The sequence below is a fragment of the Miniopterus natalensis genome, chromosome 17 (assembly GCF_054644295.1).
Source record: "Miniopterus natalensis isolate mMinNat1 chromosome 17, mMinNat1.hap1, whole genome shotgun sequence".
NCBI classification, from domain to species: domain Eukaryota; kingdom Metazoa; phylum Chordata; class Mammalia; order Chiroptera; family Miniopteridae; genus Miniopterus; species Miniopterus natalensis.
Genome location: NC_142097.1, coordinates 42647327 through 42672938, shown reverse-complemented (window position 1 = coordinate 42672938; position 25612 = coordinate 42647327). Strand labels below are relative to the sequence as shown.

The following is a 25612-nucleotide window of genomic DNA, read 5'->3' as shown; positions in this document are numbered from 1 at the left end:
GGGAGAGAGAGAGAGAGAGAGAGAGAGATACTCTGAGCTCCAGATGACCACTGCCATGTGGGAATACAGAAGGCCCAGGATAAACCACCTTCTCAGTAACCATGAAAAGCTGAAATTATGAATTTTTAGATAGACTGTTGGCAACTAACTCAAATTAAAGCAAAACAAGACTTGTCTGGGCCACAAAAAAACCCCATCTACATGCCAGATCTAGTCCATGGGCTGCTGGTTTGAAAACTGTCACTGGAAGGCTTGGAACCTTTGAAATTCCTCCATTTCCCCTAATGGGCTCCCCGAAAAAAACGCTGCGTTCTCACTGACCTTGGAACATACCATTCCCCTGCCTGGGACGTCTGCAGCTGCTGGGATGGCCCCTCCACACCTTCAAACCTTTGCCTGAACATGGTTTCCTGTCCTCAGCTCCCTGGCCTGGTTAGGTAGCCCTGCTTGTACCCCCATCACCATATACCCATTGCTGGAATCCCCCCTTCAATCTTGTCTTCTTTGCTGTACTATAAGCTGCATAAAGCGGGATGGGGTCTGTCTTGTTCAAGGCTGTATACCAGCTCCCTGGACAGGGTGTAACATAGGAGACTGTGAAGTACATGCTGCCTGATGACTGAATAACTGCATGGACAGACGAACAGACGGAGGAATAGATGGGTGGAAGGTGGAGGGACAGGTGGATGTAAGGACAGAAAAGATGACTACCTACCTAATGCCTCATAATAGGAGTCCTCAGACCAGCCATGGGGGTCAAACATATCCTGAAAGAGAAAAGGTTAGAGCTGCAGTCAGGAAGGGCCATCGGATGACAAATAACTTAAAAACCCAAGCCCCCTCCACACGTCTTTCATGGATCTTCTCAGCCTGGAGCCCCTGACTTCTGGGGCACAGTGGCTCAGCTGTTCTCCCTAATCTCCAGCCAAGGGGGTGGCCAATTGCTTTTAGGAAGATGAGCGCAGTGATGTGCTTGCCCACAGGCTGCTCCATAGGAGCCAGAGTGTCCTTGCTCAGGCCCAACGCCAGGGACCTGGGGCCAGGTGTGAGGCTAAGGTCTCATTAATGGATTATTTCCCAGGAGCGGGGGCTCAGATGACACAGATGGGACTGTGCTCGTCAGCTGGCAGTGCAGCCACATGGACCTTCCCTCAACCCAAGCAGAGCCCAGTGCAAGCACAGGCCCTGGGGCTCTCCCTCCCTCACCCCCAGCCTCCATGTGTGGGATGTACCTTTGGGTAGTTGGTGCCAAGCTCATCGATTGCACAGAACTGGATCAGCTTCTCATAGATGCTGAAAGAAGAAAATGCCAAGGCCCTGAGCAGGCCCACAGCCCTGTGTGGCACTAGAGTTTAAGGGGTTAGAACCATCCAGCTCCTGGGCTCAGACGAAATCTTTAAACCCAGGGGAACTGTTGTCCTAAGCAGGCTTCCTGATGGGAGGGGAAATGCCCAGGCCTAACAAGGAACGTCATTTCTGCCCTCCACTCTCATGCGAATGAACTTTAGCCAGGGGCCAACAAGTACAGTGTCGAGGTGAGAGCTGTGTTTTTTGGGTCTTACCTGGACATCTGACCTCCAGCTGTGGCTGGGTTGGGGCCACCTCACTCAGGCCCACACAAAGGCCAGGACAGGTCCCTGCTGTCACCACACCAGACTTCCCCAGGTGTTCCCCTTGCTCAGGCACTGGACAGAGTAAGACCCAGACACAGCCCTGTTCCTAAAGCCTACATGTAGAATCAGGGACTTCTCAGTGGTGAGAGAAGGGCCCACAACAATGGTTTAGTCCAAGCCCCTCACTGTACAGATGAGGAATCTGAAGCCCTCTGAGGCCACGTGCTTTGGGAGCAGAGCAGGGATGAGAACCCAGCCGAGCTCCCCATTCTAGGCCAGGCCTCCTGGCTCCCACTCCACACTGGTTTATGTTCAGCCTGGACTAAAATAGTAAACCTCCGGCTGGGATAGCAGTCTGGGTGATGGCCCCTCTGGGATCAGTGGGATCTTAGCTGGGTCACTCCTTGCCACCTCCACGGGAGCTCCCCAGGCCCGTCCAACATCAATGACTCAGCCGACCCTGCAGGCTCCTGGGACATGCACCTGGGGTTCCGGAACTCTTTCTTCCTTTGGATAATGTAGTTCATGTCCATCCCCTCCTTCATCTTCCTCTCGTAAAGCTTTTGGATCTTGTCCTAACGGCAGAGAAACAGAAGGGCCACGACGTCACTGTACCTGCCAGTGTGCTGTGTGGACACGTGGACACAGGAAATCCAGAGCTGCATGAAGCCCTGTTCCAACCACACTGGCTTTCTCCACCCTGCCTTTGACCTGCGCTGAGCTGAGCACAAGTAAAGGAAGCTGAGACCAGCCTGTTAATACTTCGCTTTCTCCTAACTCCCTCTGCATGGCTGGTAGGGTAAGCAGTGAAACAGTCAAGGCAGAGAAGCCATGGACGAGTCCCCACCTGGTTTGCAGCTCCTGAATCATCTGGAGAGGAGTTTTAGGCACCAGCAGTGATGGGCAGGGGCGGAAGCTGGTTTGCATGTTAACACGGGGCTAGGCCTGCGGTGGGGGATCTGAAGGCTGTGTCCTTTCAGAGGGAGGCGGGAGTGGAGTTTTTTGGATTTGGTCTCACAAACTTCCTAGAATGTCCTTTGTGGGGAGGCTCACAGATGGCCAGTCCCCACCACTTCAAGAGGCACCACCAAGGATCAAGAGTTCAGCTCTCACTTGCAAGAGGAGGTGGGCTGGGCTGGAATTCCAATGGGTACCCTTTGGGAACATCAGGGGAGGCGAATGGCTCCCTTTGTTAGAAGGCCAATCTTTCTGCTGAGGTGGCCAGAGGAAGCACCAAGCCTGAGAGAGGTTTGGCATACATTTACTAGGGAAGAGAGAAGCCAGAGGGACTAGTCTCAACGCTATGGCAAAAGTGGGGAGGGAGGCCTGGTACACAAAGCTTGGCATGTGGCAGCGGACCTCTCTCAGATAACTTTCCTGTCCCCTGGGCCATCAGATGGCCCCCGTCTCAGGTGAACTGAAAGGTGTGCTTTGTCATGTTCTAGCATTGGGAGGATCTGAGGAGGAGAATATTCTGAACTTGAAGGCTGAGCTGGCTGCTGTCTCAGCCCAGCAGACTGCTAGACTGTCCTTACAGGCTGTGACTTGTTGCCTGGTGTACAGGTTACCCTATGCTGGCGGGTGATGGGCAGGAGTTGACGACTCAGCAGAGGGAGGAGACTTCCGGAAAAGCAGGAGAATCTTCACTGTGCCCAGAGCCCCAGTCTGCATTCCATAGCCCCAGGTCCCATTAGTCACCCATCCGTTAGGGTGGTGCATGGGCCTGTGGACTAGCCCGAGTAGAGGCTCCAGCAGAATCTATGGGATCAAAGGTAGAGCAACTCCACCAGCTGCCACCCCACCATTGGGCAGGGGACCTGCAGACAGACCAGAAACTATCTCAGAGGCTAAAAAGGCTGGACCCCAGCTATCCCCAAGGGCCTGTCCCAAGGGAGTAATTACATTAAACGCTCCACTTCCTTGGGGTTTCAAAACCTTAGCTCAGGTCTACATGAAGTTGTATCACAAGAGAAGCTAGTGAGTGGACATTTTTGGAATACGATGAAATTTTATGCTTAAAAAATGCTTGTGTTTTACATTTCTATCACTTATTTTACATTCTAATGGTCCCTCAGTTTCTTAGCAAAGTCCCTTCTGAGATGTTCCCACTGGCTCAGCTGGTTGCATATAGAAGGTATGTTATCTTCTCTGCCTAGGCTTAGGGCCTCAGAGGGCAAGCTAGAGTGCCCCAGCCAGGGCAGCACCGGGTGATGGGGCGGAGGGTGGAAGTGGGTACACAGCCAACTCCTGAGAGCCGGCTAAGGAGGTAACCGGGACTGCAGGCTCCATCTTACCTGGTCTGTTTCTTTCACAGATGCCTCTTGAAGTCAGACCAAACCAGACACCTAGCCTGGCCCCCTCATCTCCACACCTCGGCAAGCAAGCTCTGTACTTACCTGCAGGTGATTCGAACATCTGCCGGGGGGTTCAGGCGGGATCTTGATTTCATCAGGTGACATGTTCCGCACCCTTTCAGAAAAGGAGGCTGTTGAGAGAACAGAGAGAAAAATTCTGTAGGGAGGTGGGGGTTAGGGTAGGGGGTACATACGGACAATGGAGAGGGAAAAAAAGCACATAAAATAGGGTGGTGTCATCTGAGTTGAGATCACATGACCAGAAGGCGCCAGCATGTGTAACTTGGGGTAAGCAAAGTTCAGGCAGAGGGTACAGGTGTAAAGAATGTGGGCCACCATGTCACAGAAGTAACTTTCAAGGAAAGAGTATGTCCAGGGGGTGTTGGTAAATGGGAGGTGGGGAGAGGAACAGCCACGGTTTGCAGCACTTGCCAGTTTCCATGGTGTAAATTCTGCCATGGCCAACACCAAGCTACCAATGTGAAGTTGCCGAACCCAGGGCCAGGGAGGGATGTGCATACTGGCTGAGAGTGTGAGCCAGCTCCAGCCCTCTACTGGCTGTGTCCCTAAAGCAGCCTCCCAGGATTCTGGAAATTCAGAGTTGGCTACCCTTCTCATCCCGAGAGAGGAGAAACAGGGTGCAGGGCTCCCTAGGCTTGGGGGCTCCAAGCATTCAAAGCTGCCTTGTTCATAAATGACATTTTAAAAATTACCTGTGGGAGATTAGCTTAGGGTCTTTTAAAAAATCAATCAATCAATCAACCAACCAACCAACCAACCCTCTTTTGGTCCACCCACCTCATTCTTGGGAACAAAAGGCCTGACTGTGATAGGGAGAACCGCAACTCCCAAGGGATAAGTCCCTTGGAGACCCGCCACTGCCCACCCAAGTGTCTCTCTCCCCCACTCCTTTCCCTGGGCCTTGGCCGCCCTGGTGACTGCAGTCGTGCTCTGGATCACCCAGACAATGCCCCGTTTGTTGTGAGACTCTGTCTGTGCTCTTTAAAACATTCTCTCATGAAAAGGACCATACAATGAACAAATAGCAGGCAGAATGGGGTGGGGCAGGATGAAGAGAAAGAATGAACAAACCAGCACCAGTAACACCCAGCAAGCACTTACTGGGTAGCCCGTGTGCCAGGCCCCGGGCCGCAAGCAGCTGCCGCACTGCCTCGGGATGGCCTGACACAGCCTTCTCCTCTCCTCTCCCAAGGCTGGGTCATGTTTCTTAGCATATAAGGGGCCTTGATTACCACTGCTGCTGTAAAGAACTCAGTGCTGAGCATGGTTGAGGGTCTGGCTCCCTGGATTCACCAGTCTCAGTGGTGGCCGGACAAGCCTGAACACTGCCAGCACCGAGGCTGGGAACAGTCAGGACAGGATGTCACAAGACGGCTCCCCAGGCCGACTCTCAGTCAATGAACCCGCACCAGGCGCACCCAAGAACTGAGCACTAGAGCTGCCATTTTGGGTGAGGACAAGAGGACTGAGCCCGGGTGACATATTCTGCTGTGGACCTGAGACAGCAGTGCAGCCTTGGAGCAGTTTCTCTTTGCCCAGCACCTTCCTTCTGCCTCCTGACTCTTGACTCCTGAAGCAAAGGTGATATCCAGATCTGGCTGAAGTTCAAATCCTTCTGACTTCCTTCTGCCTCCCAGCCCTGGGAGAAACAGGAGTTCAAAGCCCGAGATTCAAGCAGGCTGCAGAGGCGGGCTGAGAGGGAGTTAGCTGGGGTGAGCGGGTCCTCTGATTTCATGAGCATCAGCAACAAAAGCGAGCAGGGTCTGGGCAGGCTTTGGGCACATAGCAGGGAGGGTTAAGCTATTCCCTGGGGTGGAGAGTGTATGTGTGCACGTGACACACAGACAAAGAATGCCCTTTGGCATTTTCCAGGAAAGCCTTTAGGAAAAACAGGGTGTGACAGTGTTGCCATAGCTACCCAACCACACTCAAATGATACACAGTATGGTAGGGTTAGGGTTAGAATTAGAACAAGAGAATTCCTAGGAAGTAGCTGGCATATGAAGGGATACATTCAGGAAACTAAATAAAAGTTTATCTCACCAATTTCAGGAATGAACCTCTTAGTGATTCATTCCTAAGTCCCAGGTTAAATTGAAAATAGAAGACATCAGACCCACCTATGTGGCAGTTTGAGCAGCCAGAGCCTCAAATCATTTTCCCAGGAAACACACTGAGAAATGTGCCCAGCACTGGGGGGCAGCCGTGTCTGTGGCTGCTCCTGGGTCTGTGGGCGGCCACACTCAGGATCTGAGGAGCCTTCTGTGGGCATGATTCACTCCTGTGCACGCCCAAGTCAGGAAACATCGATGGCATTCATAGCTGCCAGGTATCAATCTAGCAGGAGCACTAGTCAGCTGGGCTTAGGTAACAACAGAAGTGAAGGGATGCCTGGCGGGTACTGTGGGGCTGTGGGCAGGAGGCAGAGGAGTGTCTCTAGCTCACAAGACACTCGAAGCACCCAACTGGATTGCTACCCAGGTGCAACGGTGCCAGGCACACCTATGAGGCATCAGTGGGCACCTGGAGAGGAAGGAGAGTGTGCTCAAGCAGCCAAGTGCTGGAGAGACCCATAGGTGAGCTCCTCTGCTGTCACTTGCTCCATTAAATCTGGGGCTGTCTGCACAAGTAAACGCTTCCCACACCAGGAGAGCAACCCGAGTCCTCCACCCAGACAATGGACGGAAGGAGTGGGGTTCGGCAGAGGGGCCAACAGCCGCAGCACCGGGAGCACAGCCTCTGCATTCAGCTAATATCTCCTCTGTGAGAAAGGGTAACAGTAATCAGACCTATGAGGCTTCAAGGTCCATGTGTGTCCTTTAAGGTGAGTGGATTAAAGGGATGGTGGTGAAAGAATATTTTGCACTAAAAAGATAGAAACCATGGCTATGCTCAACAGCAGGGATGGATGTTAAAAACAAAAACGGAGACTATGATTCCATCTGTGTCTACGGTCCCACTGGGGGCAGTTCTGACTCTCTAGGGAACACCTGGCAATGTCTAGGAACATTTTTCACCGTCACACATGGGGCGGGAGGAGGGTGGTGCTATTGACCTCTAGTCCGCAGAGAACAGCGATGCTGCTAAAACAGTGTCCAACGCACAGGCCAGGCCTCACAACAAAGAATTACCCAGCCCCCAAATGTCCACAGTGCCGAGGTTGAGAAATCCTGATTTATATGACATTCTAAAAAGAGGCAAAACCACAGTGAAGAAAGGTCACTGCTTGCCTGAGGCTGAGGGAGGAAGCTGTCTGCATGGGGAGGGGACGAGGGGACATTCTGGAGTCATGGGGATGGTGTATACAGTTGCGGGGGGGTTAACATGACTACATTATCTGCCAGACTCATCAGACGGCACACTTTAAATCGGCGCATTTTACTCTGTAAGTTACATTTTAATAAAGCTACTTTCAAAGAGTGGAAAGGAAGAAAAAGTGAAAGCTGGTCATGGAAGAAGTCGGGCAGACGTGGCTGATGCCCACGCACATGCCACCTGCTGGGCTCGAGCACTGCTAGCGGGACAGAGGACAATGTGGCCTCCAGCTCCCAGGTGGGCTGCTCTCTGACCCCCAACCCCTCTCCCACCCCCGGTTTCTTGGTAGTAAACAGTGAAGATGATGGGGTGTGGGAGGGGAGAGGAGTCCTGGGGCTCCAGTCTGTCCTCACCCCATGGGTCACCCACTTGGGGAGGCCATGGCATCCTGGCAGGGGGTGCGCTGCTTCTCTGTCCACAGAGCCAGCTGGCTAATCACCACAGTGCCATTTTCTAAAGAGCAAACCCTAAGGTTTCAGGAAAGTTCTGATTTTTATAGGATTTGAAAGACACACAACTCCATTCATCAGAAAATTCAGAAATAAAGGCAGAATCCTGCTGAGGGTCTGGGCTGATCAGTATGGTTGTGCTCCTACCCAATCCTTCCTCAGGAGATAGACATAAAGAGTAATTTTCAGGTCTTTCAGTTAGGAAAACCAGAATGGGTCCCACCTTCCATTCCCAGTGAAGGGATTGTGTCTAGAAAAAGGACAGGTGGAGGTGCTGCAAGAAGCAGCGTGTCCAGGCTGAGTCCCGGGCTCCCCAGGGCTGGGCTCTGCAGGCTGCTGGGGGAATGGGACCAGCAGCTGGGGAGCAGGGAGAAAGAAACTGTCACAAGTGCCACAGAGAGGGAGGGTCAACCCCTCCGTGAGGTTTGCCTGGGCTGTGGGAGAGCAGTTACAAAGTCCAGGGCCACGCTGAAGGAGCTGAGGGACTTGTTAAAGGATTAAGAGGCTGGGCTGGCCCTGCAGGGCGTGGCTCAGCGGTTGAGCATCGACCAAGGATCCAGGGGATCGTAGTTCAATTCCCGGTTGGGGCACATGCCCGGGTTGCGGGCTCGATCCTCAGTAGGGTGTGTGCCGGAGGCCCGATCACTGACAACTCTCTCATCATTGATCTCTCTCTCTCTCCCTTCCTCTCTCTGAAATCAATACAGACATATTTAAAAAAAAAAAAAAAAAAAAAAAGAGGCTGGGCCGGTGTTTACCAGACCGGGATGCCATTTTCTAGAAATGTAACCACCCTGCCCTCAAGTCACAAAGGGCTCCAGACTCCAGGGCTGTGAGGCATGCTCTCCCCCAGGGACAAAGTGCCAGCAGAGGCCACATGGTTGCTCCTTGAGCACATGAATATGGCAACAGAGGGGGAAACGGGGGGTACGGGGAGAAAGGACGGGCCCAGGACACAAGGGGAACAAGCTCCCAGCTGAATGGGGCCCTGGTCCCTCCTGACAACACTGGCAACTGACCAGAGCCCAGTGAAACACACCATGACTATGATTTTCAAAGAAGAATTGTTCCTCGGTGTCTTACCCGGGCACCGCAGGAAATGCCAAAGGCTCTGAGAGAGAGGCGAGGCAAGGATCACAGCAGAGCAGCTACCCGGCTGAAGCAGAGAAGCCTGATGCCCACAGGCCCCGCATGGCTGGAAGCCAGTATGCTCCAGCAAGGCTCAGAAATATGCCCTAAGGCTCCTACTGGGCACTTACCAACTAATTCCTGCGGATCTCGCTTTTCTACTTCTGGGTTATCCTGCAAAAGACAAACGGATACAAGGAGGTGAGCCTGGTGCTCCTGACTCAGTTACTTTTCGAAGAGACTAATCAGGATGCTCGAGGAAGGAAAAAGGTGAAGGCACTACAAGGCTTCCTGAGTAGGAGCCAATGCTTTAGGGCCTTCTGGGACCCCTGAACCCCCTTCCTCTTTCATAAGAGCAGCTGGGATGCTCCAGTCACCTGCTTCAATCTCTCCTCACGGCCTTTAGCAGGGACCAACACCCACCAAGGCCGAGCAAAATGAAGGCCAGCCATCACCACCCGCACACCTGGACCCTGTCCTACGCTGTCCCCTGGCCAGTCAGCCCAGAACACCACCGCCCCAACCTGGCACTGAGGAAGGAAGAGGGGGCTACCTTATAACGTGAAACACCAACACTAAACACAAAAGACTCTCTACTCAAAAGAGACTTTTCTAACTTTTAGTTTAAGCAAAAAAAGGGAGACTTTATCACAGGGGTAGCCCATGGCACCCTGGCGCAGACACGTAGTGACCTTTCACATAAGAGTAACCGAACCATGGAGGCCGCCTCTCTCTGGCTCTCCTCGGCTCATGTCTAGCTCTTTCCATCGGCTTTATAGTCTCTCTAAAGAAAAGTTCTCTGAGCCCTGATGCAAACTACCACCCCCAACACCTACTTCCATGCATCCTTTGTATTAGCAGTGCAGAAACCTAAGAGCAAAGGTTTTCTGGCAGATGTTTTTCTGGACTTGCTCTGCTGAGTAAATGCTTCACCTAAACCAGATCTATCTGGAGAAGACGGGCCCCAGCCTTGCGCAAGCCTGGCACAGGGGAGGGAGGCCTTCCCTCGATTCCACTGTCTCAAATGTACTTAGCCCCTCGAACACAGATCAGGGGGCCTTCAAGTGCCACCACATGCTAACAAAGTGGCAGAAGCGGGGCTCCCAGAAGTTGCCGGGTCTCATTTGCTTTTGCTCTGGTCAGTGAGGGAGGAGGTAAGACAGTAACGACTCTGGACAAGGTTAGAACGTGGGAACAGTTGCAGAGCTCCAAACTCCACTTGCAAGGAAACATTACACCAAGATAACGTGTCAGATGGAGGCGCAGGAAGGCTGCCTAACCCCCTCCCACGCCATGGTTCTCTGCTAAGACTAGAGAAGACCTTAGCCTCCTTCCCCCAAAAGTCCCTCATGATTGTGGGGCAGGCCCAAACCCCCTCATTCTCCCAAACACTGTGGTTCTTCATTGGACCCGCATACTGTCCAGGCCAGGCTGCTTAGCAACCTGCTCCTCTACCCCCCGCCAATCAGGTGGGCAAAGAGGAGTGGGCCTGCACTGCAGCACAGTGGGTCAGAGGCACGCCTGGAGGGCTGCCACCCAAATTCAGGCTGGTCATCCATCAGCTGCTCCTTGGACAGTGCCAGTCTCCAGGGGCCCCACAACAATCCCTTTGTAGTGGGGACTCAGGCGGAACAAACGTTAAAGAGCGTGACAGTAACAAAATGTGGGGCCATAAAAGGCCCTTAAATTTTCCTGTGGGGGCCAGCTTTCTGGGTGCTAATTGTGGGAAAACATCAGCTGGGTACATCCTACCTCCTCTCCTGGGCCAGCTGGTTGGTCACAGGGGGTACTGACCCGTTAACTATTCCAAGGCTGCCTAGGGGGCTCCTTCCCAAAGCCCTGCAGATGCAGAGCCGAGGAAGGAGGCAAGACGTTCATGGGGAATTGCTGGAATTCTGTGTGTCTACTCCAGAGGCACAGGAAGTTAGTCACCAAATGCATGTCTCTTCAAAGGGGTTCTGTTTACTCTAGAGGCTCCTTGGGGAGGTAAAGGCCCTGAGCCTCCTTGTGGCTTCTTATAGGTTTTCTGTCCCTGGCAATGGGAGGTAGGAGGGGAGGGAATCCCTGCATTTCACAAGGTCCTTTCCTGGCTTAGCAGAGGTGGTTTAGTCTCTTCTTTTTTGGCTTGGATCTTCATCCCCCTCAGATTAATCATTCTACACATACAAAATAAAAAACAGTTGGTTTCAATTTGCCAACTAGTCTTTGCTTTTTTACCCTCATAAAATATGCATGTATAAACACACACACGGGTGCTGCATGCCTAGAGTGTACCCTGAGCCCCATGGAGCTATGACTCTTAATCCCAAACCCAGTGTCCCCAGGAACAAGTCCACGGTCACTCTAAGCAAAGGGAGGACCAACGGATGCGGACCCGACTCCAAGTGTGAGAAGATTGTCCCTCCTTAAGGGAACCCTGTAGGCCAAACCTGTAAATGAACCTCCACAGGTTTCACAATTCTGCACAAAAGTCTCCTGAAAAGACTCTGGAATCTGTGGTTGTTTGGATTCCCTGTTTGTGTCACAGGCACCTGTAGGACTTCTAAGGCCCCAGGGAGTCAAGCAATGGGAACCTGTGTCTCCTGGCGGTCTCACCTTGTTCTGTATCAGAATGTAATTCTTTTGCCCTCTGACCGAACCAGCTGGGTGGTGAGCTCCTGGGTACATGTCACTGTACCAACGTGCCGCTGAGAAAGAACACCAACAACCCAAGCTCTTTGGTACCCTAATACAGTTTAAGCCCACACCTGCCCTGAGCATGAGAAGGAAAAGGCTTGGTTATGCCGCACAGTGAAGGGCGTGAAGCCCCATCGTCACGTGTTCTCCAAACAGACTTGGGTCCAGGACTTCGAGTGATGCTGACGAAAGCTCAGCAAGGAAGGAGTCAGGGTGTCTGGTAAGACCAGTGCAAGACAGGTGTCAAATATGCTTTTAGAATCACAAGCAACTGTCCTTTGAGGTCAGTTTAATCCAATGAAAGTAGCCTCGGGGAAGGACAGGACTTGGGGGTGGGGTGAGGGTATCCACACTCAAGACGAAGACACAGAGAGACACCCTCCTCCCCGTCACAACCTAGTCACGTACCAGGAATTCAGTACGAAAAAGAACCCAGCACCTACGACAGCTATCTTGGAAGCCATCCATGGTGTCAGAACAATCATTTGACAATGTGTTTAAAACGAAGAGCTGAGGAGACAGCCAAAAGGTTCACATTATTTAACTGTCAGTAATTTTAAGAAACCGGTCTGACAAAAGCTGCAGTCGGGAGATTCTCTCTGTGCCCTTAAAGAGGCAGGAAGGGGATAGTTAAGAGGTACAAGTGAAGCGCAACAAGAAAGCACTGTTCCTTTTCTTCCCTTTCCCCAAGGCAAGGTTTCGCAATGCGCAGGAACACCTGTCTTGACTTGTGTGCACAGGGACATCTGTCTGGACTGGATGGATCCACCTCTGGCCTCCAGGTGGATATTCGCAATTGGTCACAGTATGAACTCAGCCTGGTGATCTGTTCACCACACAAGTGTCTGAGTCAGCTGGGAGGCAGACCCTCGAAGCCCAAGACCTGGACAGACCTGGACACCGAGCACACGCCCTTCAGACACATGGGCTGAGGAGTTTCCCCAGTTCATTAGGAAGGCGGAAACAAAGCATCTCACCTAGGAGAGCATCTCACCTAGCAGCTCCTGCAGAAAGGACCAGGTACACCGCTTCAGCTCTAGTTCAAGTCCAAGCGAGACACAAGGAAAAACAAAACAAACCTCAGAAGCTGAGAGAAGACAGGAACAAGGAGACAGCACTGAGCTGCCGGAGAAACCAAACTCGGAGACCCCCTCTTCTGACTGTCCGCACCCTGCCAGCTTTCCCCAGCTTCCCCCGAGCCTGAAGCCCGCTGTTGTGAGGTGGCCACAGCAGGCCGGGATGTCGCTGGAAAACAGGGATGTGTACCTGCCAGATTCTAGTTCTCAATCGGCCGTGCCTGGGACTTGTAAGAACACAACGTTCACGACGGCAGGGCCTCATGTTCAGGAATGAGAGCGCCTGGAATGTGGGTCACCTGCAGAGAAGATGAGAGTCCAGCCACTACCGAGACTGTGACTGAAGCAGGGGACAGGAGTGAAACTAACATCGCCCGTAAAGTGGGCTAGGCTGCCGAATGAGCTGTGAGGATGGACTCAGCAAGGAAGGCCAGCAGAGAGAAGGGAGGGCTATTTACAGCCAACGATTCACCTGTCCTTTCTGGAACCTGCCCCACCAGGCACGCTCAAAGGTCCAGGGTCCAACTCCAGACAAAGCAATGTAGCCTCCAGCAGCTCGATTCAGTTCTGCCAAGTCTAGTGTCACTCTTCTCTCCAGTTCTGGGAGATAGATCTAGGCACAGAGGGCAAAGGGCAGTACCCCCACTCCGGGGAAGAATGTCAGACTGTTTTTGTTGGGTGATGTCACCTGCATCTTCAAAGTAGGCGGCAGCTGAAGAGGAAGATTAGTAAAACAACGCCTCTCAAATCTTATGTGCTCTCAGACTTGGGGCTGCCCAGGTAGTTACAAGTAATATCACACTCCATGAGCAGAGCCCCTGCTTATAAATGAATCCTTGCTGTGGCCCCAGGCCCTGGGGACTCCTTGCCGACCACTCCAGCTTCCTCCTCTCACACCCTGCAAGGTGACAGGGGCCCTGGCAAAGCCCGATCCCCAGAACATCTCCCCTCCCCACTCCTCCCTAGTAAGCCCCATTCAGGCTGCAGAGCTCGGCTCAAGGAAGCCTTCCTTGACCCCACCCTACCCAGCCAAAAGGACACTTACCTCACAGTCTTATTTACCACTATGTCCCCAGCACCTGCAGTCAGTGCCCTGCCCACAGCAGGTGCTAGAATCTTGATATCTTCCCCCCACCCCCGTCTCTCTGTCTCTCTGTCTCTCTCTCACACACACACACACACACACACACACACCCCTTTCTAACCAGCCAGCGGTCAGTTTTTCTTCAGCCCAGCTCAGGGTTTCATAGTCACCTTCAGCTACAGGGCTTTGACCCCCAGACTCCAGACCTGCTCAAGTCCACAGCTAGTTTCACGGTGTGGAATCAACATCAGAAAGGGAGACAGCAGAAGAGGGCTAATAAAGGGGCTGGACTGGCAACAAAGGCTGACATAGGACAGGCAGAGAGAAGGGGACATCAATGCTGAATTGAGAAAACTTAAATCTAGCTGCTACTCCTAATCCTAAAACAGACAGGTTATCATATAGCTAATTCAATTATTTACTCCACAAATGATTTATTGAGCATTTATAATGGACCAGGTGATGGCCAAAAACTGGGGATATAATATAAACACAACTCAACCCAAGGGGATAATTGCAGGCACGGCACTAACCACCTCAACAAAAGACCTCACTTAATTCTCATGACAACCCATGAAGCTGTGGGCACAGTACTGGTGGGCCTGGGAAGGCATCAGGCTGACGGTCAAGACAAGGTTTCCTGAGATGCATGTGTAAGTCTCTTCATGTTCCTGAGAAAGCAGAAATTCTGGAACTTTTGTGAAAATACCTCCAAGCTCCAGAACAGAATTACTGTAGTCGGACAGACAGGTTTGGGGGCACTGCTTGAGAGCTGTCAGTAATCCCAAGGCTCTGAGGAAGTCACAGAAACCAGTGCTGAGTAGGGACAGCCGCCCATGGCACAGATGCCCAGCGGGGGCTGTTTCACCCACATACACAGGGGAGCTCCAGAGAAAGTCCGTCACCAGCACACTTCCTTCAGTTGTATCCTGTTGGCCAGGACGGGCCATTGCTATGGCCCACTGCCTGCTTGGGATGGAAACACTTAATTTATCAGAAAAATGGGCGGAAGCTGGTGGGGCCACTTTGGATGCAATGGACTTGCCTTCAGTCCCTGTGTCTTGACGGGAAGGCTCAGTTCCCTGAGCAGAGGAGGTCTCTACAGGAAACGCTTAAGCAGGCAGCTGCTGAGACAAATTCAGCCTGCTCCGGAGCTGGCCTTACAGACCTAAGGAAAGGCAGGGAGACAGAGGAAACAGTCTCTTTCTTTATCTGAAAAAATCTGGCTGCGACAAAGCCGACATGGCTCAGCAGAACACTGACCACAGGGAACCCGCAGGATTCCAATGTAAATGCACAGCTCTGGTCAGTTTCCAAAGCAGAGACGCTGCTATCTGACTTTTCCAAACCTGATCTCAGATTTCATTCAAAACACGGGAAGATTCTGAGTTTCTTCAAAGTTGTAGAAGATGTTCAGGGAAGGTCATTCTATTCCCCCCTTTCCCAAGGGAGAGGGTGTCGGGGTGGCTGTGTCTGGGTATGAAGGTCACCTCGCATCAAGGATCTTAGTCAAGTACGCAGTGGTGGGGCCAGGTTTCATCTTTTTCTTAAAGAGTTTCCACAAAAACTGTGTCTCTATGCTTCAAGTTGGTGGGGTGGTGGGAGACAGGGGTGGGGGGCTTGGAGCCAGATAAGGACAAAGGAGACAGCTTGGTAAGGCTGAGAGACACACTCGAACATGGCCACCAAATCATAAAAGCACATGCTGCCGAGAGGTCAGCTGCCAAGCCTAGGTGTTAGACTAACATCGGGGCAAATATAACTGAGATAACAGAAAGCCAGGAGTTGAGGAAAAGCAAATTCGTCGTCGCCTACATCCCAACAGGAAAAGGAATGGATTATCCACAGGGCCAGAAGGAATGCTGGTATCTTTAAGGGGCCACTTCAGAAAAATGTACCTAACTCCAACATTAGGAGCACATGAGTGAAATCCCATTGAACCCAGACTCACAGCAGCATCTCAAGGGGCATGGACTGAAACACAGAAAGGGACTTCTGGTCAAGGCGGCAGAGCAGGTAGGCCGGGCCACAGGTTCGCAAGGCGCCTCCACCTACTGGGCCTCCACCTTTGGAGACTTGAATGACCGCTACAGAGATACACTGTTACCGTGGAAACACCTTCATCATGTAACTTTAAATTCATATCCCATTACCAGACCAAGAGCCTACGGAATACTATGAATAATCCTTAAAGAAATCTTCTCATTATTTGTCATTTATATAATTAACTATGTTGCATTCTACATTTTGTATTAAAAATGTTAAGGTTGCTAAACAGAAGCACTTGCAGATATTCCACCTCTCCTCTCCTCTCCCCGCCCTGCTCCTCCCAGGCTAGTCTCCTTCCCGGTCCCTTTCTTTCTTCAGTAATAAGTTATTACAGCAACAGATTCGGCCCCGTGCGCCTCTCAAGGATCCCGTGCTCCTTTTCAAAAACAACTTTGTGTATATCCGTCCTGCATACACTTTCATTTTACTGAATTGGGTGTGACTCAGTAAATAACAGTTTTGTTTTGGCTGAGGTCTGATACCATTGGTGGGAATGTTCCTTAGAGTAACAGAACCTACGTTTTTTAAATCCACTCCATGTCTGTTGACAAATACAGATCTGAAGAAGGATTTTGTTTTCAAGTTTCATTGCCCCTTTAACTTTGTACTATTTTGTAATAACACTGTTTACAGCAGGTATATCACATCTCAGCAGTGTCAAGGGGGAAATAAGTATTGGTTGAATGTCCTTTGCTATCTCCTGTTTTTTTAAAGGGCGTTGTTTATATTAGAAAACATATTCTGAGTTTCAGACAACCAATCCTTACTGATAATTTTCAAGTAATAATCCATTTATGAGAGGGGGCTGCCCAACGAGTAACTTAGGAATCAAATGATATTCTGCTTTGTTCCTTTTCAAATTATCATGGTCTCACCTGAGTGGCAACTGTAAAATTTACCAATGAATGACAATATCTATAAAAAAGTAAAAATAAATAAAGTAAAAATATTCCAAAACAAAACAAAAAAATGAAAACTACAAAACGAACAGGGAAGGGCAGGATCCCTAAGGACAGACAGCTTGCTTTCTGCATCATATAATTTTACAAAGATAAATCCCAACTGGGGAAGGAGAGGCCCGGCCACACCTAGGTTAGTAATCTGCGGCATCTGGGCCCAAAGGGAAGGAATTGTGTTGGGGCTTGCAGGGCTGCTGGGTGGGTGGACTGGGCACGCATCAGCTCCTTCTCAGACCATGCAGGAGTGGGTGGGGCTTCTGGGAGTCTGAGCTCCAGTTGACTTGGAGCAAGTGCAGTCAAAAAGGCCCTGCTGGCTGTGGGGGAGCCAAGAGGGAGGTCAGAGGGAGAATAATGGTCGTTGGTCCCCTTTGCATGTGGTCACAACTCCCAGCAATGACAAGGTTTCTACCAGCAGTGCTCAGCTTAAGATGTAGCCAGGCCTTCTCTGGAAGATGGCAAGACCAAGGGCCTAGCTTGGATTTCTTTCAGCAACAACAAAAGAACCACTTTCACAGCTGGCCCCACCTCTGTCCTTCTGTCTGGGGCTCAGATCAGGTCACCATCCAGACAGACTGGCAGGCCCCAGCCTGGGGTGGGTGGGTCTCCCAGCAGGAAAATGTCACATCTCCCCCTTCTGCAAAGGCGACCCTAGCCTTGTTAAAAGTGAGTCTAAAGAAGTCCATTTGGTGAGAGAAAGGAAATGCCCAATGTTAAGCAGGCTTGGGCATTCTCAACAGTTCCAAGACTGCATGACAACTTCCCGCGAGAAGTTAAGAATGGATGGCTTCCAAACCAGCCAAGGCCAAAGGCCATTTCCTTTTCCGGTCCTCACACTGCAATTTTTTAATAACCAGCACTTAAACTCCACGAGGCAGGCATTATTATTTCCATTTTACAGATGAGCAATAAAGTGAGGAAAAGTGCAATGAAGCAGCTTCTCACCCAGTAAATGACCACACTGGGATTCAAACCTGAATTCACCTGACTCCCATGCCCAGGGATACTGCTTTCCAACTTCTCACCTCCTCCCTGTGGACCAGGAGGCTGCAAAGAGTAACGGTTTCTAGGAAGTCCTTGCTTGGTTCAACCACTGGGGAAGCCAACATCAAAGACCGAGGAGGGAAAAGGTGTCTTCAGGAAGACGCCACAGCAGGTCACAGAGCAAAGCAGGGGTTCAACCCACAACTTAAGGGGAAAACGGACACATTTATTACTTTTTTTTTTTTAAAAAAGGTTTTTTATTGATTTAGAGAAAGAGGAAGTGACAGAGAGAGAAACACTGACGTCAGAGCAAAACATCAATCGGTTACCTGCTGCCCACCCCCTAATGGGGATGGAGGTCCCAACCCAGGCATGTGCCCTGACCATGAATTGAACCAGCAACCCCGAGTGCACAGGACGACACCCAACCAACTGAGCCATACTAGCCAGGGCCAAATTTATTACCTTTTAACTATGACAATGAGGCCAAACAGCTCAAGAGTCCACGGTGCCCCAGTGAGTAACGTCTGAGTTGACTTGAACGGAAGGGCTGGTCCTAAAGACTTAACTGTATAACAAGGGGTGCTGCCACCCTTGTCCTTAGAGATTTCCTGGGGGCTTACAGAAAAAATGTTGCCCAATCCTTACTCCTACTAAGCCTGCCTCCCTTCCTGGGTGAACAATCATGTTGACTTCCGAGGAGAACTCGTTTTAAAGAATGAATTAATTCTTCTGACCCATGTCAAGGGCACAGCATATTTCCTGCCCATCAGAGAATCTCATTGGAAAGACACTGCCCACACGGCATTTTAGTCAGTAACAACCGTGAAAACATACTCATAGTTTGCTGCTCCAGTGGATTAGCTCTGGATCTTATCCTGGCTAGCTGAAAACAGGAGGAGGGAAGGATTGACGTGGAAATGTGTGTTGCTAATGACTGGTATCAGTATTAGAACAAAAGTTGGTGGATCAAAACCTTTTTTTTATCATTCCTCATTAGGAAGTATTTAGAAAATTAAAATAACTTTTTTTTTCTTGGCAGTTTTATTGATATAACTCACATACCAAACAATTCTTAATTGTTTAGCTTTTCACTGTTTCATGTCATTACATTTACCCAGAATCAACACAAGAGGTTTATAATACCAATAGAAACAAAACTGGTTGTAAAATTACAAAACATACAGATATGGGCAAACAGAAAAGGATGTGAGGATGACCCGGCTGCACTGTTAGGAGCCTGGAATTAAGATTTTTCTTTTGCAAAATAGTCAATCTTGCTATAATAACCATTTGACAATAAAATATGTGTGACGTAAAGACAAACCAGGATGTGAGGGCGGTCTGACTGTGACATCTGCCGCGCCACTGATTGCTGGGGTTGGTTCGGCTGACCTGGATGGCCAGGCGAGGGTGCCCCTCCTGAGGCTGCTCGCTCCAGTGGAGGGGCTGCCCTTCTCCAATGGAGGAGCAGGCCGTTCTTCCGTCAAGGGTATTTAAAAAACCAAACCAAACTAAACCCTGATAGGATAACCAAAAAACAGTGCCATATAACCCTTTTCATGTCAAAGACCTCCAAGGAAAAGTCCGACTTTAAGCTCTACAGACCACCTTTGCTGTCACGTCCTACACAATAACTCAGTAAAACACTCCACGAGGGAGGGCCCTCCAGGAGCTCACCACCCAGAGGCACACAGGAGCCATATTCAGAGGCCGAAAAGGGACTCAGTTCCTATGCCACACCATGCGATGTGCCCTCTCAACCCTCCTTCCATATGAACGGAACCTAAGCCGCTTGTTTATGAAAAGCCTCAGCAGCCCCCTTTCTGCCTTCGGAGCCCTGTAGGCTTAGCAAGCACACTCGAAGCGCAAGCTGGCGGACACTGCTCAGGGACCCTGCAGAAGCTGGCACAGGTCTGGAGCCTCCTTCCCGACAAGGTCAATAAAAATTTCTTAAGATTTCAACCTGACATGTTGCAACTGCTGGCAGACTTCTGAAAGTTTTTCCTCAAATCAGTGTCAACAGCAAATTCCTGGGAAACAGTCTCCTTGGGCAGTTTTCAGGTTCCAGATCTTTGATTCTGATATTTTAGATCAAGAACAATGCTGAATCAATAGTAGGAGACTTTAACACCCCACTGACTTTACTGGATAGATCTTCCAGACAATCAACAAGGGAAACAGTGACCCTAAATGACACGGTAGATCAGATGGATTTAATCGACATTCACAGAACATTCCATTCCAAAGCTGCAGAATATACATTCCTCTCAAGTGCACATGGGACATTCTCAAAGGTGGACCACATGTTAGGACACAAAACAAGTCTCTACAAGTTCAAGAAGATTGAAATAATATCAAGCACCTTAACATTTACACCATGGAATACTATGCAGCTGTAAAAACGAAGTCTCCCTTACCCTTTGAGAAAGCATGGTGGGACCTGGAGAGTATGATGCTAAGCGAAATAAACCAGTCAGAGAAAGACAAGTATCACATGATCTTACTCATATGTGGAATCTAATGAACAAAATAAACCGATGAACAAAACAGATCCAGAGACAAAGAAGCATGGAACAGATGAAGCTCAGAGGGAAGGTAGGGGTAGATGGAGAGAGATTAAAATAAGAACTTATATGCATATATACATAACCCATGGACACAGACAATATGGGGTGAAGGCCTGGGGGGGTGCAGGGTGGAGGGGAATCAATGCGGGGAAAGGGGGATATTTATAATACTTTCAATAATAATTTTAAAAAAACACAACAAAAACCCTACAGCTAACATAATAATTAAAAAAAGAATATTGCTGGGTCAAGAAGGGGCTCAAGAGCAGGAAGTGAGGAAATTACTGAGTCAGTTCTGCCCAATACAAATTGTTCATCTAGACTCAGAGTCAATAACATGGCAACCGAAACACTTGACTTTCTTAAAGGAAATTCGGGTACATACGTACGGCCGCTGAAGGCAAGGACCTGTTCACTAGGTGGCCAGGCCTCCAGGGCAGGGTAAGTGAGGACTCTACCAAGCTCCACCACGATGGATCTCTAAAACAAACTACCAATGCAGCTCCCAAACAGCCCATCAAGGTACCCCAGGATGCCGCAGCAAACTCACAAAGGTGCAGTGACATTTAACGATGTCAAGGGAAACACAGCATGACTCAGCATCTGTCAGACACTGCACAGATGTATATTTTCTTCAAGCGGCTCCTAAGTTATGAGGACAGTAATGCCGATTGTGGTGGAGTCAATTACTGAAACAACTGTTAGGGATTTCTTTTGGCCTAGGAGTTCTGTGGAAAATCCCCAAGGGTGCCGGGAACTGGGAGATGTGGCAATTGTGACCCACAGGAGAGGGCGTGCGATCAGATGCACCCCGGCTGAGGCGGCCAGGCAATGCTGACAGCTGCGTTAGAACAGTTCCCCCAACCTGGTAACAATGACATGTGGCCCCAGAGCCTCAACCCACAGCAGATACTTGAGCCCAGACTGTCAAAAGCACATTCACACACATCTTCCTGTCCTGCTGTCATGGTCACCTGGCAAAGTGGGGACCACAGCCCCAGCTTCAGAGAACCGAGTGCAGTTCAAACTGTGGGCCTGTGGGCCGCAGCTGCAGGGGGGCCACGCCGGTGTGCAACCTGGGCCTTCTGACACCAAGTTCACCAGACTAGCTCCCGGCTCTGAACTCCACATTTCTGCATGATTCGAGGCCCAAAGAATTTTTTTTAATGTTTTCTTTTAACTGGGTTTATACACGCCTTTTAAAGAAATGCCGGAGCAATGTTTCCCCCACCATATGCAACCTCCTTGACCCAGAGACACTCCCTTGTTTTGACAGATGTTCACTCCTTGGGCCTGGAGGATGCTTTCCCTGGGTCGCAGCCTGGACACAAAACCTCGGGGAGGCAAGCAAGCCCACCCCACACAGTGAAGCCGGCCTCCCAGGTAGCCGGAGACAGGCCGCTCCAGCTATCTCAAGCCAGGTCATCAATGCTTGTGTTTGTTTTCAAAGGAAGGGTGTGTTGGAGCAGTGAGTGGAAATACCTTCCCCATACGCAGGAACTGTGCGCATGGGGAAAAAATAAATGGGAAAATGGTCCAGGGCAAACGAGGTAAAGCATGGACAAAAGAGAGTGGTGAAAAGGGAAGCTTGTGGGCCGAGGGCAAACAGATGGAGGAAACACTTAAGCTACGGGCACCCTGTCCCCAAGTGAGGAGCTGGACGAGGGCTACCTTGTCTTGTCTGACTTTTCCTGGGACAGCAGTGCCACCTTCTGTTGAGTAATCAGAACATCTGAGTCAGGCTGCTTACTGAAGAGGTAAGACCAGAAAACTGAAGCGAGAGAAGAGATCTGCTGGCCCCGGGTGCTGAAGCATCGTTTCCTGTGGATGCTCAGCTACCTCCTCCAGCCTCCTTTTCTCTAGTTCACAGCGAACTCAGCAAACCCAGAGCCACCCCAGCATCAGGCCGATGGATCAGGACCAAAGGCTCCCCAGAGGTGGTCTGGAGCTACCATTTCTAACTCAAACCCCCAAATAAGGGACTTTGCATTCACTGGTGACCCCAAACAGAATGGTAAAAACTATGGCAATTCCCAGTCTCTGTGCTCTACACTTGCTGACTTTCTAAAGTCAACAAATAATGAAGTTAGAGGAAACTCAGCTTTGCTCATGCATAACCCCCAAGTCTTTGCCCAGAAACCCCTTGGGGTTTTGTCCAACGCCAACCCGCACGTTTCTTTTAGGACGTGCTCGACAAAGGGTTTCTTAAACCTCGTCGGAAAGGGATCCATGAACAGGGAGCTCACTACCTCCTGAAGCAGCTCGACCCACTTTTGGCAAGAGATAACAGAAAGCTCCTCGTCAGATGGCAGCAACTCCTGCTGTGAAATTCTATGCGCTGCTTCAGGCGGCGGCTCCCTCCCTTGCCAGACCTTTAGACAGCAGACATAGCTACCAGTTCTTCCCCAGTCTTCTCTCCCAGCTCCTTAACTTTTCCTCACATGATGTGGTTGTTTTTGTTTTTTAATTCTCACCCAGGGAATGAGGTTATTTTTTCCATTGATTTTTCAGAGAGTGGAAGGGAGGGGGGGAAGGGGAGAGAGGGAAGGGGGGGGAAACATCGATGTGAGAGAGACACATCGATGCCCCGACCGGGGGCGGGGATCGAACCTGCAACCCAGGTATGTGCCCTCGACCGGGAATCGAACTCTCGACCCTCTGGTGCGCAGGCTGATGCTCTAACCACTGAGCCATGCCGGCCAGGGCTGATGTGGTTTTAAGTCCCCTCACCTTGAAGATTTCTCTCCTCTGAGTGTACTCCAGTTTAAATGCGGAATTCAATATTCCAAAAAACGCCTCAACGACACGTGTGACCACCTGGGAAGGGAGCAGAGGAGTACTGGTCGTTGCACCTAACGCTACTGAACACAGACATGCCAGACTATTAAGCTAAGTATTTATTTACATTTTACTTAGTTAAGGCTCATAAAACAAATGAGGCAGATTTTATCATGATGCTTATTTTCCAGGTGAGAAACACTGAGGTTAGGGGACTTCCCGCGAGGACAGCTGGGATTCAATCCCAGGTCTCTAACACCAGACGTTTGACTTCTCCCCACCACCTGGGCGGTCTCCTCCTCTGAGTGCTCTTCGGCCCCCATGCAGCTCAAGGCCCCCTGAAGCTAAGAGCAACAGCTTCAGGGACACACACAGAGCAATGAATGCAGTTATCACAGTTATTTAATATTACCGACCCCAGCTTCTTGTTTTTGAAGAACAGTGATTCTCAAAGTTGATCTGTGGACCCTTGGGGGTCTGTAAGGTCAAAACTATTTTCATAACATGAAGACATTATTTACCTGTTTCATCGTGTTGACATTTACAGGAGCAATGGTGGGTCAACTTGTTGGCCCTTTAGAACAAATCAAGGCAGCAGCACCAAATTCTAGCAGGAGTCTCACTCTCAGTTTAAAAAAAAAAAAAAAAAAGCCAATTTCACTTCCGAACATCCTTGACCCTTGAGTACAATTTTTTTTTTTAACATTTTGTATGATGACATGAGAGGCATACATAAACTTGGACATCTCAAGGGAAAGCAATTACGTGATTACTTGAGTTCCAAGCTGACCGAGCTGCTTTCTTCATGGAACACCATTTTTACTTGAAAGAATGACAGACAAACTATGGTTCTCCCAACTTGGGCATCTGGCAGACATTTTCTCAAAAACAAAGCCTGTCACTTCAAGGAAAACAGAGAGGATTTATTGGCAATAACAACATTCCAGCTCTCCAGCAAACACTAGAATGTGGGAAACGTATGGTCCCCGCTGTGAGCAAGCCAGCTTCCCATACTTAATGGTTTGTCTGCTGAGGTCAGTAATGTCACTAACAAATAGGATTTTTTCTTTTGCAATTACAGAACCAGATGTGTCAACATCAAGGAGATCTGTGTAACTCAGTGAACCAACGTTTTCCAAATCGCTAGTGTCTGATGATGTGACACCATGTCTGGGTAAGAGGCACTCAAGGTCCGAGAGAGACCATGGGCTCTAATGCAGCAGAGTCCAAAGCTCATCACTAAGGCTTCACATTCCACGATGCAACAAACTAACCTTGAGAAAACTACTGCTTGTTGAGTTTTGATAAAGTATCAAAGGAGAATATCCACAAGTACCCGAATAGCTATTAAAATACTTCTCTTTCAAACCACCTGTCTGTGTGAAGAGAGTTTCTTCAAATACTTCAACCAAAACAACATATCGCAACAGGCTGAATGCAGCGGTTATGAGAACCTGCTTTCCACTAAGCTAGACATTAAACACTAAGGCAACTTGTGAAATGGTAAAATGATGCCTCTCTTTGTACTAACTTTGTTCTGATTTCTGAAATAGTAATTTTTCATAAAAATGTTATTTATGTTAACATGTAATATGTTTGTTATTTTAAATATTCAGCATTTTTCTCAGTTTTAACTTCTAAGAAAATAAATGTCACCAAGGACAAAATGAAGAAAAGCCCTTTGGGATCATAATTTTTCATTGTGTAAAGGAGCCAAAATGTCGTGAGAGCTGCTATAATAAAAAATTAAAAGCAGATCTTAAAAAGCCAAAGTAGGGAGGAGTGCCATCTAGTGGAAAAGACCTGAATGACACCAATCCATTTGCTAATAAAATAAGTGACATCCTAGAACTAGAAACTTCACATCCTGAAGGCAGAAATATTAAAAAATTAAAGGTTTAGAACACAAAAATATTGTTAAATATAAATTGAAATAAAACTTAAACGTGACAGAAAAGTTCCAAAACACAGGGAGGGTTGAGAGAGGTTGACTGGAGGCCATTATCGGGAAGACAGTCTGATGCCAGCTCAGGGGGGAGAGGAAGCCAGCGCCCCGAATAAGGAGAGCAGGGCACAGAAGGCTGGTGCCCGGGACCATTTTCAGTCCTTGGAGATGCTAAGAGGACTTACTGTCTCTATGTTCCCTGGTGGGCGTCTCCAAGCCACTGGGGATTAGAGGACATCTGCACTGGAGAGCTCTGTCTGACCCCCTCCACGTTCACCCTCCGAAAGAACTATATCGAGTTACTTTGAGGGCTGGAGTTTGTGTTCTGGTTTCTGAGGGCTTCCTAACAGGAACCAAAATTGTTTCCTGAAAACTTTTCATTTCACAGACTTGAACTTCAAATGACTAAATGGCTGGGATGTAAAAGTACAGCACAAGGGATACAGTCAATAGTATTGTAACTATGACCAATGACAGGTGGGTACTGGACATATCAGGGGAACACTCTGTAAAGTATATGACTGTGTAAGCCACTGTGCTGTACACCTGAAACCAATACAAAATAATATGGAATGTAATCTGTAATTTAAAAAAACACACACCAAAAAACCAGG

At 49.5% G+C, this 25612-nt stretch overlaps 1 protein-coding gene across 3 annotated transcripts in view; it reads right to left on the bottom strand.

The window, feature by feature from the left end:
* Positions 1 to 25612, bottom strand: part of SAP30BP (SAP30 binding protein) — a 35248-nt gene that overhangs the window by 4029 nt on the left and 5607 nt on the right. For 2 of the 3 annotated variants that reach the window (XM_016212398.2, XM_087826353.1), the window contains 5 exons: positions 9012 to 9054; positions 4010 to 4098; positions 2097 to 2188; positions 1233 to 1293; positions 716 to 767 (listed from right to left, as the gene is read on the bottom strand). In XM_016212398.2, the coding sequence (XP_016067884.1) occupies positions 716 to 767; positions 1233 to 1293; positions 2097 to 2188; positions 4010 to 4098; positions 9012 to 9054 (337 nt within the window). Of the gene's footprint in view, positions 1 to 715; positions 768 to 1232; positions 1294 to 2096; positions 2189 to 4009; positions 4099 to 9011; positions 9055 to 23005; positions 23093 to 25612 lie in introns of all 3 variants that reach the window. The other variant, XM_016212397.2, reaches the window with a different exon arrangement.